Source organism: Struthio camelus, chromosome 12 (assembly GCF_040807025.1).
Source record: "Struthio camelus isolate bStrCam1 chromosome 12, bStrCam1.hap1, whole genome shotgun sequence".
NCBI classification, from domain to species: Eukaryota; Metazoa; Chordata; class Aves; order Struthioniformes; family Struthionidae; genus Struthio; species Struthio camelus.
In genome coordinates, this window is record NC_090953.1 from 24155960 (window position 1) to 24170710 (window position 14751).

At 40.4% G+C, this 14751-nt stretch overlaps 1 protein-coding gene across 2 annotated transcripts in view; it reads left to right on the forward strand.

Annotated features, from left to right (window-relative positions):
* NPTN (neuroplastin) overlaps positions 1-14751 on the forward strand; it is a 58028-nt gene that overhangs the window by 41897 nt on the left and 1380 nt on the right. The window contains exons 4-7 of one of the 2 annotated variants that reach the window (XM_068958790.1): positions 1742-1875; positions 3346-3619; positions 13763-13784; positions 14529-14602. In XM_068958790.1, coding sequence (XP_068814891.1) covers positions 1742-1875; positions 3346-3619; positions 13763-13784; positions 14529-14589 — 491 coding nt within the window. In that variant the 3' untranslated portion in view covers positions 14590-14602. The remainder of the gene's footprint in view (positions 1-1741; positions 1876-3345; positions 3620-13762; positions 13785-14528; positions 14603-14751) is intronic. The other variant, XM_068958791.1, reaches the window with a different exon arrangement.

The window sequence follows — 14751 nt, forward strand, 5'->3', positions numbered from 1 at the left end:
GCAGCAGCGTCCAGCACGAGGAATCTGTTCAGCCTCTCAGTCCGTGCTAACAGCTCTGGCTGTTGCTGAGTCGGAACAAATCCTGCGTTGGAAAATGAGACCAGGAGTTAGGATTTCTGTCAGCGGCAAGTCCACATTTCTTCATGTGGCAAACGGTCAGAATTTCCGCAAAGGTGACAAATGTATTGGTAACCCTGTTTGTTAAAATACCTGTGTATATTCAAGAGGCTGGGTGGATGAACCTCTCCTGATGATACCTTTTTGAGATGAACAGGCATGTACTGAAGAATGCTGTAGCTTAAGTATGCTAATGAGCATGGGTTTTGGTGGCTCGGAAATCTATTTTATGCTGCCTTTAACAATATTATCAATTAGTGGCACTATTGTCCAAAAAAGATGTTCCAGGAGAATGACATGGGGTGTTTTCTGCATTCAAAAAACCCTTGCATTCGAAACAGAATTCCTTTAGCGCTTAAACTGGCTGAATATTTTCCCAAAGAGTTGTGATGTAATTTTTGGAAGAGCAGACTTTTTTGCTATTTTTTTTCCTTGCTGCAACTGATCAGAACTGTGAAATTTGTCTAATTCTTTTAACTTGCAGTTGTGGATATGCTGTCATGAGCCCATGCTCTCTTTCTACCTCTCTCTGCAGAGGCTGCTAGTGTTAAAAGGAACATTCCTTGTATAGGCCCTTGTAATAAATTCCCATGCTGGGGGGTCTCTTTCTGGAGCACTCAGATTGGACTTTGACTGGATTAACAGATCAGTGTCCAGCGGTCACACAGCAGGCCACGTGTGACATAATTAGCAAGCTAGAAAGCGAATGGGCTTTAAAGGTGGTCACTGCAGCACCAAAGCCATCCGCTTAAGCAAAGGTTCAGCTCAGGCAGTCCATTGAGCCATGGTAATCTCTCGTGACTTATTAGACTGCAAGAGGATGCTGTGACAAATATGGCAAGGAGCATTATTTAGACAAATTAATTCAGAATATCCTCCGCTGATATTTGAGGCTGTATTTTGCTCAGGGTTGCCTCCAGCTTATCTGCAACCTTCCTTAGGATATATATTTGTATATAGGGTGAATGAGGAGATTCGGTATTGGAGTGATTTTGACTTTTGTTACTCTGACCGCTCCAAGGAGAGGTATTGCTCTAAGATGCAAGAAGTGTAAAGTTGTAACAAGTCAAAGCAAGTTAGTGGATCAAACCTAAAATCCTGCTGCAAGGAATAATGGCTTGATTCAGCGTTCAGAAGTTCACGTTAAGACAGTATCAGTTCAAAATCCTCAAATGACGGGCAGATTGTAACCAGAGTCCCTGCCTGCTGAGCTGCCAAGCTGAAAGTACCTTCAGAACCACTAGGAGCTTCTGAGCAGGGAGGGAAATGGGGTGCTCCTGGGCAGAGGGAAGCTTCCTTGCTTCATGTGCTGGTGACCAGCTGGGCCACTTTGGCTTTGTAGGTTTGTGCTTTTTGGTAGATAACTGAAGCTTGATGTCGAGATTTCTCCTTTGTCCCTCACCTTGTCTGGCAAATCAAACCTGAAAGACGTTCTTGCAGGTTTGCAGTTGAGATGCTGGTTGGAGGGAATCACAATTTCCCTCTTTGACGTTGGGTTCAGCTTGGGAAAGGTGATAGCTTCCAGGGAACTTGTTGCTTGCATGTTTTGTTCAAATTCTCGGGGCTTAAGATCGTTACTTCTTTAATGAATAGCTTGTAAACACCGAGCTGTTTTGTTTTGCAGCTACTCCTGACATCACTGGCCACAAACGAAGTGAAAATAAAAATGAGGGGCAGGAAGCAGTCATGTACTGCAAGTCTGTGGGCTTCCCGCATCCTGAGTGGGTGTGGCGCAAGAAGGTCAACGGGGTATTCGAGGTAGGTAAACTGGTGTGAGGCACAAATTACCCTGTTGAAACCCCCAGTGAGGAAGGAAACGAGCACCTTAGTTTTGGGGGTATATTAGTGACTTGTAACTTCTCAAAATGCAATTCCTCAAGAGTCTAAGATGCCAGTGAGCAGAGCAGAAACTTTTCAGTAGTAATGAATAGAAAATGAATAAATACTTAATAACTGAGTTGTGCACATGGAGTTGCTTACTGCATTGTTACTGGACTAAGTTATGAATTGCCAAGAAAGATGTGATATTCAGGGTGCCTGCTACAAATTACAAAAAACGAGTTGTGAAATGTACCTTTAAAACGCATTTAGTTTGAAGTTTCTTAAGCTGTTTTTCAGTTTTACTGGTTGAGTTCACCAGACTTTAGTATAAGGATGTGACAGTGATACCTGTAGTATGTAAGTGGCCATATCTTTTCAATGTGGTGACTTATCTGTGGAGCAACAGATTTGACCAGCAATTGAAATAGCAGAAAAGAAGTTGGAATATGTTAAATCCTGGAGCCTGTCTATTTTCATATTGCTAGGTGATCTGCCATAGACTTGCTTGATACATGGGGGGAAGAAAAATGATCAGCAAGTAATAGGATGGATTGATTGTTCACTGTTAGGTACCAGCTTAAACTTTTATGGGGCCGCTGAATTTGAACTGCCATGTGAACGGCTTATCAAGTTTTGCGACTCATCAAATTTGATAACCTTAAAGTTACTTGATAAATTCATCCAAGGTTAATTTTCAGGGAGAACAAACTTGTGTCTGTTCTCTTGTACTTTACTCTGCCAAGGTTTTGTCCCCGCTTAAAACTTTAAAGCATAAGCGGCTCTGAACTCTTTTGCAACCTGTAGAAAGGATGTGGTGCCCCAAATTCCATGTTGCCTGAGTGTTTCTGAAGTAGGCACTTTAGGCTGCCTTGCCCACAAACCTGTAGGAAATACCTGTGTTTCTTTGGAAAACGTAACAAATGTAAGATTTCAGTAGGACCTTCGTACCTTAAACAATTTTTAAAAATGCTGCTTAATGCTATATAGAATAATCTTAATTTGTTTTTTTTCCCTCCCTCTACATTGAAATCTGGTTTTGTCCTCTGCTAGGGAACCTACCTTGTGTCCTGTTACTTCTCTCATCTGTTCAGCTCAATCTGTTTCATTCCATTCACCAATTTACAGTAATGGGATATAACAGTTTCTTTCAAAGCACAAGGCTGAGCACGCTGTAGCTTACACAGTCACAACTGTCTGCATTTCATGGCTGATGCAGTTATACAGAGCAAATGCTGGCAGTGAACTGTTCTGCTGTGTGAAGGAACCAACCTCTTTGCAGGAATCCCTCAGACCTCTTCCAGCTTCTATTACACAGGAAAAAAAAAAAAAAAGAAAGAAAGAAAACCTTGGCACCAGAATCTACGAAAACTCTCACTCTTTCCTCTTCCATCTTTCTCCTTTTATCAGGACATCAACAACTCCTCTGGCAGGTTCTTCATTACAAATAAAGACAACTATACTGAACTCAGCATCACAAACCTACAAATAAATGAGGATCCTGGCGAGTACCAGTGCAACGCAACCAACCAGATTGGCTCTGTTTCTGTCACAACCATCCTCCGTGTCCGCAGCCACTTGGCTCCCCTCTGGCCCTTTTTGGGGATCTTGGCAGAAATCATTATCCTCGTTGTCATCATAGTTGTTTATGAGAAAAGGAAGCGGCCGGATGAAGTCCCAGACGGTAAGTGTTCTCAAAGCCACTTATAAGGCAGGGGAGGCAAAAAAGACGTACGGTAGCAGAACAGACTGGGGCTTCCTAGAAGGAAGGATCAGCAGTGCAGTTCGTTCAGCTTTGAGAAGTTCTTTGACTCATCAGCTGTTTGCTCTCCAAACTCTAAGCCCAGTAAGCATGCATGGTCCAAGTGCTGTGCAAAGTCACCGGATTTCCTCAGATTGTCAAACTATGGAATAGGAGGGCAGTTATTTCAATATCTTTAAAGCTGTTGTTGCAGAAAGTGGGCCTAATGCCTCCTTCTGCCTTTCCTGCTTCAGCAGCCCTGGAACGCTGCCTGTCTGCCCTAAGGAGCCGAGGGAGATGGCTCGAAACCCACTAATCACAAATGGTGCTCCCTCTTCAAGTCTGGCATCTGGTTTGGACAAGTGCAGGTTTTGAAAAGGAACGTTACACTTGAAGGGATTGTGCCCACAGAGATGTTTTAAAAACAGTGAATGTTCTCAACCAAAAAAAAAAAGAGGCGGGGGACAGTCTTTGGTACATAACTGAGTATGTAATGTATTTAAGGAATGCTCTGGAAGTTTTGTCTAACTGTAACGTCTAGCAGGTTGTGTTTTCTAAAGACTAAGTTATTTTACCAGGTTTGATGGTAGCATTGATAACTGTGTGTGGTATACAGAAAAGTTCTGTTTGTTTTATCTTTGAGCTTCTGCATATCCCCTTCTTTTAAAGATGGGGAAAGGGGCAGTTGGAGGCTAAAATGAGTGTTTGAAAGAACCAACTCAGTGAACAGACTTGAGTGTAACGCCTAGTTGCTTACTACAGCGCTTAACAAGAAAATCTGTCCAAGGAGTCTGTGTGAGAAATGGATGCTATGCCGTTTTGCTTGCTGTAGAAACGTTATGCATCCAAATAATGGAGCGGGTGCTGTATAACATGCAGTGGGCTACCCACTGAGTCAGTTTGGGGAAGCACTGAATCATTAGTGTTTTCCAAGGTTGGACAAACCTATTAGCATGCTAGAAAACTAAAGACAACTGTGTGTCATACCTTGTGCAGCAACGACTAGTTGTTGTCGAGCCGCACAAGAGAGCGATAACAACACAGCAAGACATTCACCTTTTGGGATGAAAATATAGGTGCTGAAGCAATGATCTACTTGTGAAGTTTGGGCAAAATCAACTTCACTGTTCCTGAGCTATATTTCAGAGAAGCGGGGGGACACAGAAATCTTACTAAGCAGATAACAAATTTTAATACCTTGTCTACAAATGGCTGAGGTTTGGATCACGTCCATAGCAAACTAAAATTTCTTAAAGAATGGTGCATACCTAGAGGAAACTAGCTTTTTTTATCTTAACCACTTTAGTAGCGTATACTAACTGCTTATAGAGCATGCAATTGAGACTGTTTATGTTTTGTTGGAAATGCACCTAGGAACAACGTAGTGCATGTACATCTGCATAACTAACAGCTTTACAGTTGCTAAGGGGTTTGTACTGCCAGCAGTTTGTTCTCAAAGTGGCTCTCAACCAGCCCAGAAAACTTCAAATTTATTTGAAAAAAGTAATTCAAATGTTCTCTTGCGCTTCTCCCGTATTGCTGTGCCATGTTTGCCTAACTTTGGGTATCAGGATGGCCAGGAGGAATCTCACCTCACTGGTGGCTCTTCGTAGTTCCCTGCATTTTACAAAGACTAAAAAAAGGTATTAATGGTTGTAATTTAATATGGAAATACTCATTGTAACCAGCTTCAAATGGACTTGATCATCTGAAAGGAATTGGTTTTGATTTGACTGACTGCAAATATTATGATGCCTACGTTAGCCCAGTGAAGCGCACACCAGAGGTGAAGTGTATATCTGAGTTCACTGCCTGTTTATTCCAAAGGCTGAAGTTTTCCTGATTGGTCTGGCCACTCTTCAGATGCTTGAGGAATCTCAGGATCATCATCTCTGATGGCAATGTCCAAGATGATGAACCAAGTAACTGAAGTTACTAAATTTGCTTGCTTGGTCTGTTATTATTTTAAAGGCACCTAAACTTGAGTTGTAGAGAGTGATGCGCCTCTGTGGTGGAAATGTTCTTTCTGCCTGCTTTCCTGAGGAGGAAATCAAATACTGTGATTATCACAGTCAACATTTGTCTATTAGGTTTGCTTGGATGAAGAGACACAATTGGCATAAAATCTACTCAACTTAAAAGCTGACTTAAGTCCTACATTCCCTTGGTTATTCTTGTGCTTTTTGTAATTGCATTTAAAGCTTTCTGTGATATTGCGGTAGGAAGCGCCCTATAAGCAGGGGCAGCGTTTACAAATGCATACGTGAGAAATCCTTGAGAGCCTGCTGATTTCCACACTGGAACGTTTTACTGAAAACTCGAGTTATTCTTAAGTTTATTGTTCCTCTTACACACATGGTTATGAAATGCCAAAGTTAATGTTTAATGGAACTGTGTGCTTATCATTTGGAATTTAAACTTGGTGCTTCCAAAATCATATATTCCCCTCTGCGTGCTGCAGTGAGCAGGTAACATCAATGGTCTAAGGTTGGGCCAGTGACTTAACGCAAATGCCTGTCATAACTCTTCATTAATTAATACTGCTCTAAACACCAAATTAATTAATATAAATATCATTGGGAAACAGCTGTGGTCTCTCTAGACTATCAGCTAATTTCTAAGCTGTTTTAGTGCTGGTTTTGACATTTTAAGCTTTACGGACAAGGGCTGTGGCTGTGTCAGATGCTCATATGAGGATGCTGCAGCAATAAGCAGTGATTGAGCTGTCAGTGCCTCCTCTCTTACGTGGGCAGAAGCTAGTAGCAGAGTAACTTCCCTGATGGCCCTTCTTGCTGGGCTGTATATTTTATCCTTGGACCTGTCCAAGTTCTTCCTTAGCAGCTATGAGATTCCTTAACATACCCCACCACCACCCTGCTCCCTGGTCGCCCTGTCTTGGAGTAATAGTGGACTCTGCTTAGCCACTGGATTTCTCTGAAGCTCTTCATTTTCTCTAGAGTAGCAGAAGGAAGCAGCCAAAAAAATGAGTCATATTTGAAGATGGATGGCCGTTTTGTGTGTTACTTTGAACTGCTGCCCAGTGGATTGTTATCATTTGACTTGGCACGGCTCCCTGCTGCAGGCTGTCTACCTTTGCTGATAAGACGTCTGCTACCAGTAAATAGCCTAAATGTTGGGGTGCTGTTGTGTTCTGTACTCACCACTCTCACAACTTAGATCCCACTTTAGGGAGAGGAAGGGAGTTTGTGTGGTTTTGTTTGTTTTTGGTTTGGTTGTTTTTTTTAAGAATCTAGATGTATTGGCTATTGGTTATGGGGGGGGGATCTTTGAGGGGATCTTCGAGTAATGATTTCTGTGCAGACTTAGTGCAAAGATAACTTTAGATATTCTTGCGTGTCCTGAAATAGAAATTACAGATCTGGAGAAAGAGTTATGCAAAACATGGCAACTTCCCCTGTACAAGTTAAAATCAAAGCCTTCCTTAAGCTGAAGGAACTGTTCAATTGACAGCCTAGAGGTGGCATGCTTGCAGCCATGCAGAGCCTGACTGGTAGCGGCTTATATAGCCGAGCTGTGTTTTGCCAGGGTCTGGGCCCTGGCCTGTGCTGAGCTCTTGCCTCATATGGTACCCAGGTGACCTAGATTTTAGAACTAGCTCAGTTAAGCCTGCACAAGTTACCAGCACCCTTTCAGAGTATGCTGCGTTTATACCCTCTTATAAAGCCAGCCCAAGCTGCAAGTTGGAGCAGGATTGCCTCAGACCTGCCTAATAAAGAGGATTCAAATCAAGTGCATCTCTTTCCCTTCCCCAGCCTGCCCTCGCTAACAATTCATGGTGCCATCTTCCAGAAACTGCTCATCTTGCTGCTCTTTTTTGAGAAGACTATACTTAACTGCTTAGCATTTCCATACCTCTAACAAATCATCCAATTCAGTGCAGCACAAGTTGGTGAGGCAGTATGCCCTGAGGGTCCCCCTGCTACCCCCTGACGGATAGAGAACTGCTTTTAGAAGAATATGATGTTTCTCAGGCAAAGCACAGAGTCAACCCTTCAGCAAACCAGATCTGTTATTGGTTGTGTTTGCCGTGCACATATATACAAACAAGAAGGTATTTGTAAGAACTTCATAGAAAAGTGAGTAGTGTTTACAGCTGCATCAGCCTTAAAAAAAAAAAGTAAGGCTTGTAGATAAAGAGGGCAGTACTTATTTTGATGAAACTAAATAATTAAGCACTAAAACAGGCTTTGAAAACTAATCTGAACAGCAGCACTCAGTTACTGGCAGGGGGATGTGACTGGAGAGAAACATTGTCTCTATCCTGAAGATGCCTGGGATGCTTTCCAGAGAGCTTGGGAATTCTACCTGACCAGCAAACATAAGATCAATTGAATTATTTCTTTCCTTCTCTATAACCTGTGTGTTCCGCAGGCCAAAAATTGCCAGTTCCTCTCCTAGGAGGTAACTTTGGTATTGTTCCTCTTCCCCCATCCTACTGACAGCCTTTCTATTCTGTCTGAGAGAGAATGTAGTTGGTACGCTAAGATGGGTAAAGCGCCCAATACCTAGTTCAATTTGGAGCAGTTCTTCTCAACTTACTGTTTAGCTGTGGAGTTTGCCACTTAGGTTTCAGAGTCGGGGGAAGGTGCCTGCATGCTACAAAATACACTTTTCCAATGTGCTAGCTGGCCTTATAAAAGGTGTTACCTCTGTCTAGAAACACTGCCATGCTGGAAGAGCAAGGACAGTCCTTTAACTTTGGCATTTCCTGACTGCAATTTTAATTTTGCATGAACCTTGCTTTTTGTTTGGTTTAGTTGCTTTTTCTGCCACAGAACAGGGCTTAGTAGCTCCTTTGATACTATTTCCTCCTTCACGTAATTCAGATGTTTGTGTGGTGTGTTGTTTTTTTTTTCCCCCCTGCTGATGTGTAGCAGAAAAAGGAACTTCTGAATCCTGTGCAATCTGTATTTCCACCAAAAGCTGTGCAAGGATGGCATTAGTGGATGCCTGGTACAGGTCCTTGGTGTAGTGCCTGTGGATTAGGGGGCATTCTTGTCCTGCTGGAGGGGAGGTTACTGCAGTGAGTACCTCTATGAACTTGCTTACGGATGCGGACCTCCTTGCATTCAATTATGTGCTGGAAGGAAGAAGGGAAGGGAGATTGCACTTGAATTTCTGCATAATTTCAAAATCGGAGTTTGCCTTACTTTACACATGACAAAGCAATATGGATTACATACCTTTTTCAGAGTGGCTAGGTTTTGTAAAATCATGGTGGCTGAGTAACAAGGCAGCTTCCAGTGGCTTTTGGTGATGAAAGCTGCATGAACATAGCATGTTTAGGCCAAAGATGTTGGCACTTCACTGCATGTGTGATCAGAAGCAGAGTTTCGGTAGAGGATTGCTGATGCATTTTGCTCAGAATGCAAGTTGCTTGGACTTGACTTTACAATCAAAGGAAGCCAATAGCTGTTTATTCCTCTGTGGTATAGCTTAAGCGGCTTATAGAAATAGTCATCAGCCGTTATGACCTCAATATAATATATGAAAATTTTTTAAGGAAAGTGATTTTGTTGTTGTTGAATCAAATAGCCTAAAATTGGCAAATACGCCCTTTTAAAGGGTATGTTCTGGGGTAAGTAGAAAGTAAAAACTTCTTGGTTGCATTCCCCTTTAGGAATGTAAATAGTTTTTACTTTAAAATCCATATTCTGCATAATCTTTAGCTCAAAGCCTTTTGGTAACTGGGTTATAAAACGTGCTTTTTTTTTTTTTTATTCTTCCCTTCTCATTTGTCAGCTTAATACAAAGGCTTTCCATAAATGTATTTCTGCTCTGGCTGTGCAGAAGCTCCATCCATATCCCCACATTCTTTCTAATACTCATGTTTTTTTCTTGACTTTTCTCTGTTCCTGCTATTACTGTAAGTAGTTTAAAGAACAAAATGTTTTCACTTAAATGGTTTACCTTGTAACAAGCTAATATTTTTTTTTTCCCTATTACTCTCATCTTTCTCTCCCACGCCTAGAATTTATCAAGGAGAGAAAATTCAGGCCTGCACATTATGAGACTGTATAGCTATGAACTATACCTATAAGCAAGGATCATTGTATCACAGCGGTAGTCAAATAGCCTGGCTTCTATGGCCCTATATACTAACAAGTTAGTATGGTATTATAGGATCAGAATTCCTTAAGTCTAATGTAACTTATCTTGGCCAGATATTCTTCATTGCAAATACAGTTATGCCTTCATTCCATTTCAGAGCAACTGCTTTATTTTTATTGGTTTGTTTTACGGAGCCTGATAAGCGTCTCCATTCATCTTTTCTTTTCCCCTTCCCTCCAAAATATTCCCATTGTTAATGAAGCAAAATAGAACAGCATTAACACTAACCTGGTGTGCATTGCGTGTAGTGGTGACAAATATGGCCTTTAAATCTTTGTATGCAACCAAAGCCCTAAACTGTTAAATACAGATTGTAACGGCTGTACCCCTGTGAACAGCTACTTTGTGAGAATGCACCACAGACCAGCGTAGCAGAAGTCAGCAGAACGCTTTGAGTGCTCATCATGCCTGATTTGGGAAGCTTCTGAATGTATTATGAGTTAATAACTGAAAAATGTATTAAGTTTTGCAACTTGGGCAAACACATCAGAATTCTTATAATTGTAAACAGTTTTCTCAAAAGTCTTCAAACCACTGCCAATTTCTCTCTTCTCAGAAAACAAAATATTAAGCTAGTTTTTAAATATCAAAATTTTCCAGCAGTTTCTGTAGTAGCTCTAAAAAAAAAAATTGCTTTGCAGGTTGTAGAGGCTGTATTGTAACACAAGACTGAAGCAGCCATAGATACTGGCTTTTTCTTTTGAGGGTTTTTGAACAGAAATTTAACATAGACGTTTTCCTGCTTGGGTGTGTATTTTAATACTACTCGAGTTCACTACTGATATATAACAGCAGGTTTCACTGTTGCTGTGTGTCGTCATAACAAAGACTGAGGCGGTCTGTCTCCTAACTCCTCCTTGTGTGGATTGCTTGGAAATTTTTTTCATTTTTAACTTCCACCAATCCTAAGAGACTACAAAAGATTAATTTGATGTTAAAAATAAATATTGTAATTTTTCAAAGGAGATAAATTTAACTTAGTAACATACAAAATGACTTCTAAATTAAGGGTGAAAGCAATGGCGGGGGGGATGAGGACACAAAAACAAGACCCCTTCTCAGACTGTTGCAGCAGGAGAGTGCTGCTGCCAGACAATTAATATACACATGACCTCACCAGATGCACAAGTCAGAGGAAAGCTAAACTAGATCTATTTGTCATCATCATATAGTTTTAATGTCCAGTTTTTGTTTTTTTTTGGCTAGAAGGATTGATTGTACTTGTTATACAGTGCATTACAGGTAGTAGCAATTCTAAACGTTCAGTTTTGAAGTCTGCTATTTGAGGGCAACATTAAGCAGATAATCACTATACCTACAAGGAAGGCTTGGTAGTATTTTTCATCTTATATTACATAAAGAATGATTTATTGGAGCCTGCAGATCTGTTCCAAATTAAAACGCAAATTCCTGAAAAATGAGGGTCAATTATAAAATTAGAGCTCAAGTTGTAGTATTTCAGGAGCCTTGCAGGTACTGAATGGAATGAAGAAGCATACTCAGAGGCATGTTCTCTATGGCCATATGTTTCAAGTATTATTGCATTAGAGACAGTCGGTTACTAGAGCAGGTCTTCTGGCATAAAGGTTTTGAGTTATATTGATATTTGTCGGTTACTATGACTTCTTTTTTTTCCCCCCTTCAATTGCATCATACCCTTAAAAATGGTGGTAAGTGAGAGATCTGCATGCTTTGGAGTTTGTTTAATCTCCGCTTCAGTCTATACAATGCACAAGTCATAACGTTAACACTTTTTCTTAAAACTTCTTCATTCACGTTCACAACTAATTTGGATTTCAGTTTGCTGTTTTTAATCTTTATTTAGTCTAATTTTGTACTTATTTTTCTGTTGTTCTGTTCCCCCTGATTTTGCTAGGATTTTGATTCTGTCTGTACTGTATTGTACTGTACTGGGGATGCTTCTTCAGCAGTTAAATGGCTGTCCAGGAGAGTAATGCATAGAGAAACTTTCCTTGGCCTCATTATATCACCTGTTAGATTATAGATGGGACAGAGGTGAGTGGTGGTGATCCACCAGTCTTAGACCTTATGCATAATCATAAGTATTCCGATAGGCATTTTTGTTGGATCTTTGCTAGGAAAACACTTGCTGGCAGCCTTTATAAACCTGAAGCATTTCTATTGACACACAAAAATTAGCTATCTGAAATATGCATCTAAATATTTTAATCGAGAGGAAAAATGGTTATTATTAGCAAGAGAGAGCTTGTATCTTAATGGTGCGGTTTTATATTTCTGAAGTTCAGCAAAACAAACTCTCAAAGATGTTGCTTATGCTTATAGAAAGCTGAGATAACCAAGTCTTAAAGCAGAATGGCTTTGGAAGCACTACTGAGTGGGGGGAGAGGGGGATTAAGAACTTGCTGTCTGTCCAATTCTGTTAAAACATTCTTCCCACGGAGCATACAGAGTACGTAGTCTAGTCTGTTTTGAAATCTTCTGTGAGTCAAAAGATATTTGTGAAGGGAAGATCTAGATTTATTCTACTGTGCTTTGTGTTTCAGTACCTGATGTGTCTCTGTATATCTCCACTGTTTATACAACAGCACATTGATGTCTGGTTGTCCTTACTAGTCCTAGTTTTCTCTGTATCTTGTCCGATAGTGTACTGTTGCTGATAATGGACTTCTGTGGACACTGGTGTGTCGCTAGTATGTTATTTTTGGCTGTAAAGCTATTGGTTTGTGGTTAGTTCTTTATTTTTTGAAATATTTTTTTTGTTCCGGTCACTGTCTGTGCTAGCGGTGGCTTTGCCTATCCGTTGCCTTGAAGGTACAGGTGGAGTAATGTCCCATTTGACAGACATTACTCCTAGTGTGTGCTCATGCGGATGCCTACACTGTTTTAAGACTGTAATCTCCATAACTGCTTCATGTGCACTAAGCCCCCTTGTGGAATCCTGCTGAGAGTTTCTTAAAGACTTCAGTGAAAAAAAACTACTAGCACGAGGGGGAACAGCAATTGTTAATATGCTAAAAATAGCAGGTTGTGAATTGGTCCCCCAAAATAGTTCTACAGGAACGTTTTAACTTTCTGGATTAATTTTGTGCTGCTATTTAAATGCACTTAATTTTCGCCTTCTATACTGCAACTTGGGGGCAAAAACATATTTATAATTCAAATAACGTTCAATTGGTCATGAAAGAGCTAATATGAAACGCTACTCATTGACAGACTTTTTCCTAAAAGAGACTATTTTTCCCTGGCTTTTTGCCAAGACACAGGCAGAACAATGCCATCAGTCTTCTGTAGCTGAAGTCTGTTGTGTCTAGGGGTATTATTACAACACCGTTATTTTTTCCTGGTGTTTTGGGTCCTGTTTTCTATTAGAGGCACGCACAATGCCTGCTGCTATCTAAGGACTGCGTCTGGATATTGCAATACTTTATTCCACCTTCAACTTCCTCCTAACCTGGTCCAGTATAAATAGACATCAAGAAAAATGGGATATGCAATGGTTGTATGATCCATGGGAGATGATGTGCATATGGTATATACCATGCTGTGTATATACCAATAATTACCCATCAGCAGTTGAAGAATGGGTTAAAAAAATCAATGCAAGAAAACAAACAGCAGGATTTTACAACTGAAATGTTGGTTTGTCTTCTCATCTACTTTATGAGATTGAACCACTGGAACTTGGGGACAAGATGAGTATGACCATATTGCAACAATCTGTCCGCTACAGTTGCAGTTCTTCATGACAAGCATTCAAAGTGTTAACTAAAACCATTGAAGCAACATACTTGCCATTAAAACTTGAATCCAGAAAAATAACTCCATGAATTTTGCACTACCCAAGTGGAATGGCCTTTAATGCTGTAGGTTGTACTGTACACTAGTTGAATTGAAACAGCAAACCAAACACTGACTTTTTTTTTCTTTCCTTTCCCTGTCTTTCACTGGATTGCATCTGAACTCTTGCTGCAGATGATGAACCAGCTGGGCCAATGTAAGTGCACGTTGAGTAATCTCAGTAATATTTTTCTTAAGGGGATCTTTATGGGAGTTTACATTGTTTAAAACTTATGTTACATGTAACATTACTGACTGGGACACTCTAAAGCTTTAATAAAGATCAGTGGGCCATGTACTATATTGCTACATAAAAGCAGGCAAAATTCTTGCTCTGAAGACCCTGTAAACTGGCCACTTCTGATTTCTTGTTTGAGCAAGAGAGTTTAAAAAGTCTGAGCGTAAGGGGACTAGCCACGAAAAAGTCAACGCTTTCAAGTAAAACAAGCCTTTCATCACTGACGCTTGGGAACCCTAGCATTTTGTCATTTGTAAGCACTGGAGTAGAGAAGATTATTTTTATAGCAAAGTTACTGGAAATGTCAATGTTGTTGAAAGAGCTGGAAACAAGTATTTATGCAAGACAGTCAGGAGGCCACTTTTTGCTTTAGCATGATGTATTTGATATAATACTGCAAATATAATAAGTAATTGGCAAACTGGAAAAAGAGGCTGCTTCAATTGTAAAATATAAGTGGTAAAACTAGGAAGCAGAATGTTAGATGTAGGAGACTAATTCACTGGACAAGAAGGTATCAACATACATGGCTAAAAGTTTTGTGCTGTCTTTAACCACCTAGAAGGCAGGAGGAGGAAGAATGAAATGTGATTTAACTGTGCGTTCAAAGAAAACTTTTCCTACGCTTGGGAATGACTTTGCATTTTCTACCTCTTTCTCCAGGAAAACCAATTCTACAAACAATCATAAAGATAAAAACTTACGTCAGAGAAACACAAATTAAAAACATTGATAATGTAAGTACGACTTGCACACACTTCAGAAATGGTCAGGCTGAAGTCCTCCTTTTTGTGTAGCAATTGGTAGGGACTGGGCTAAGTAAATTTAACTTGTCCATGCATTTAAGAAGTTGTCAGCTGTTCAGTGCATGGCACTAGTCTTCCTG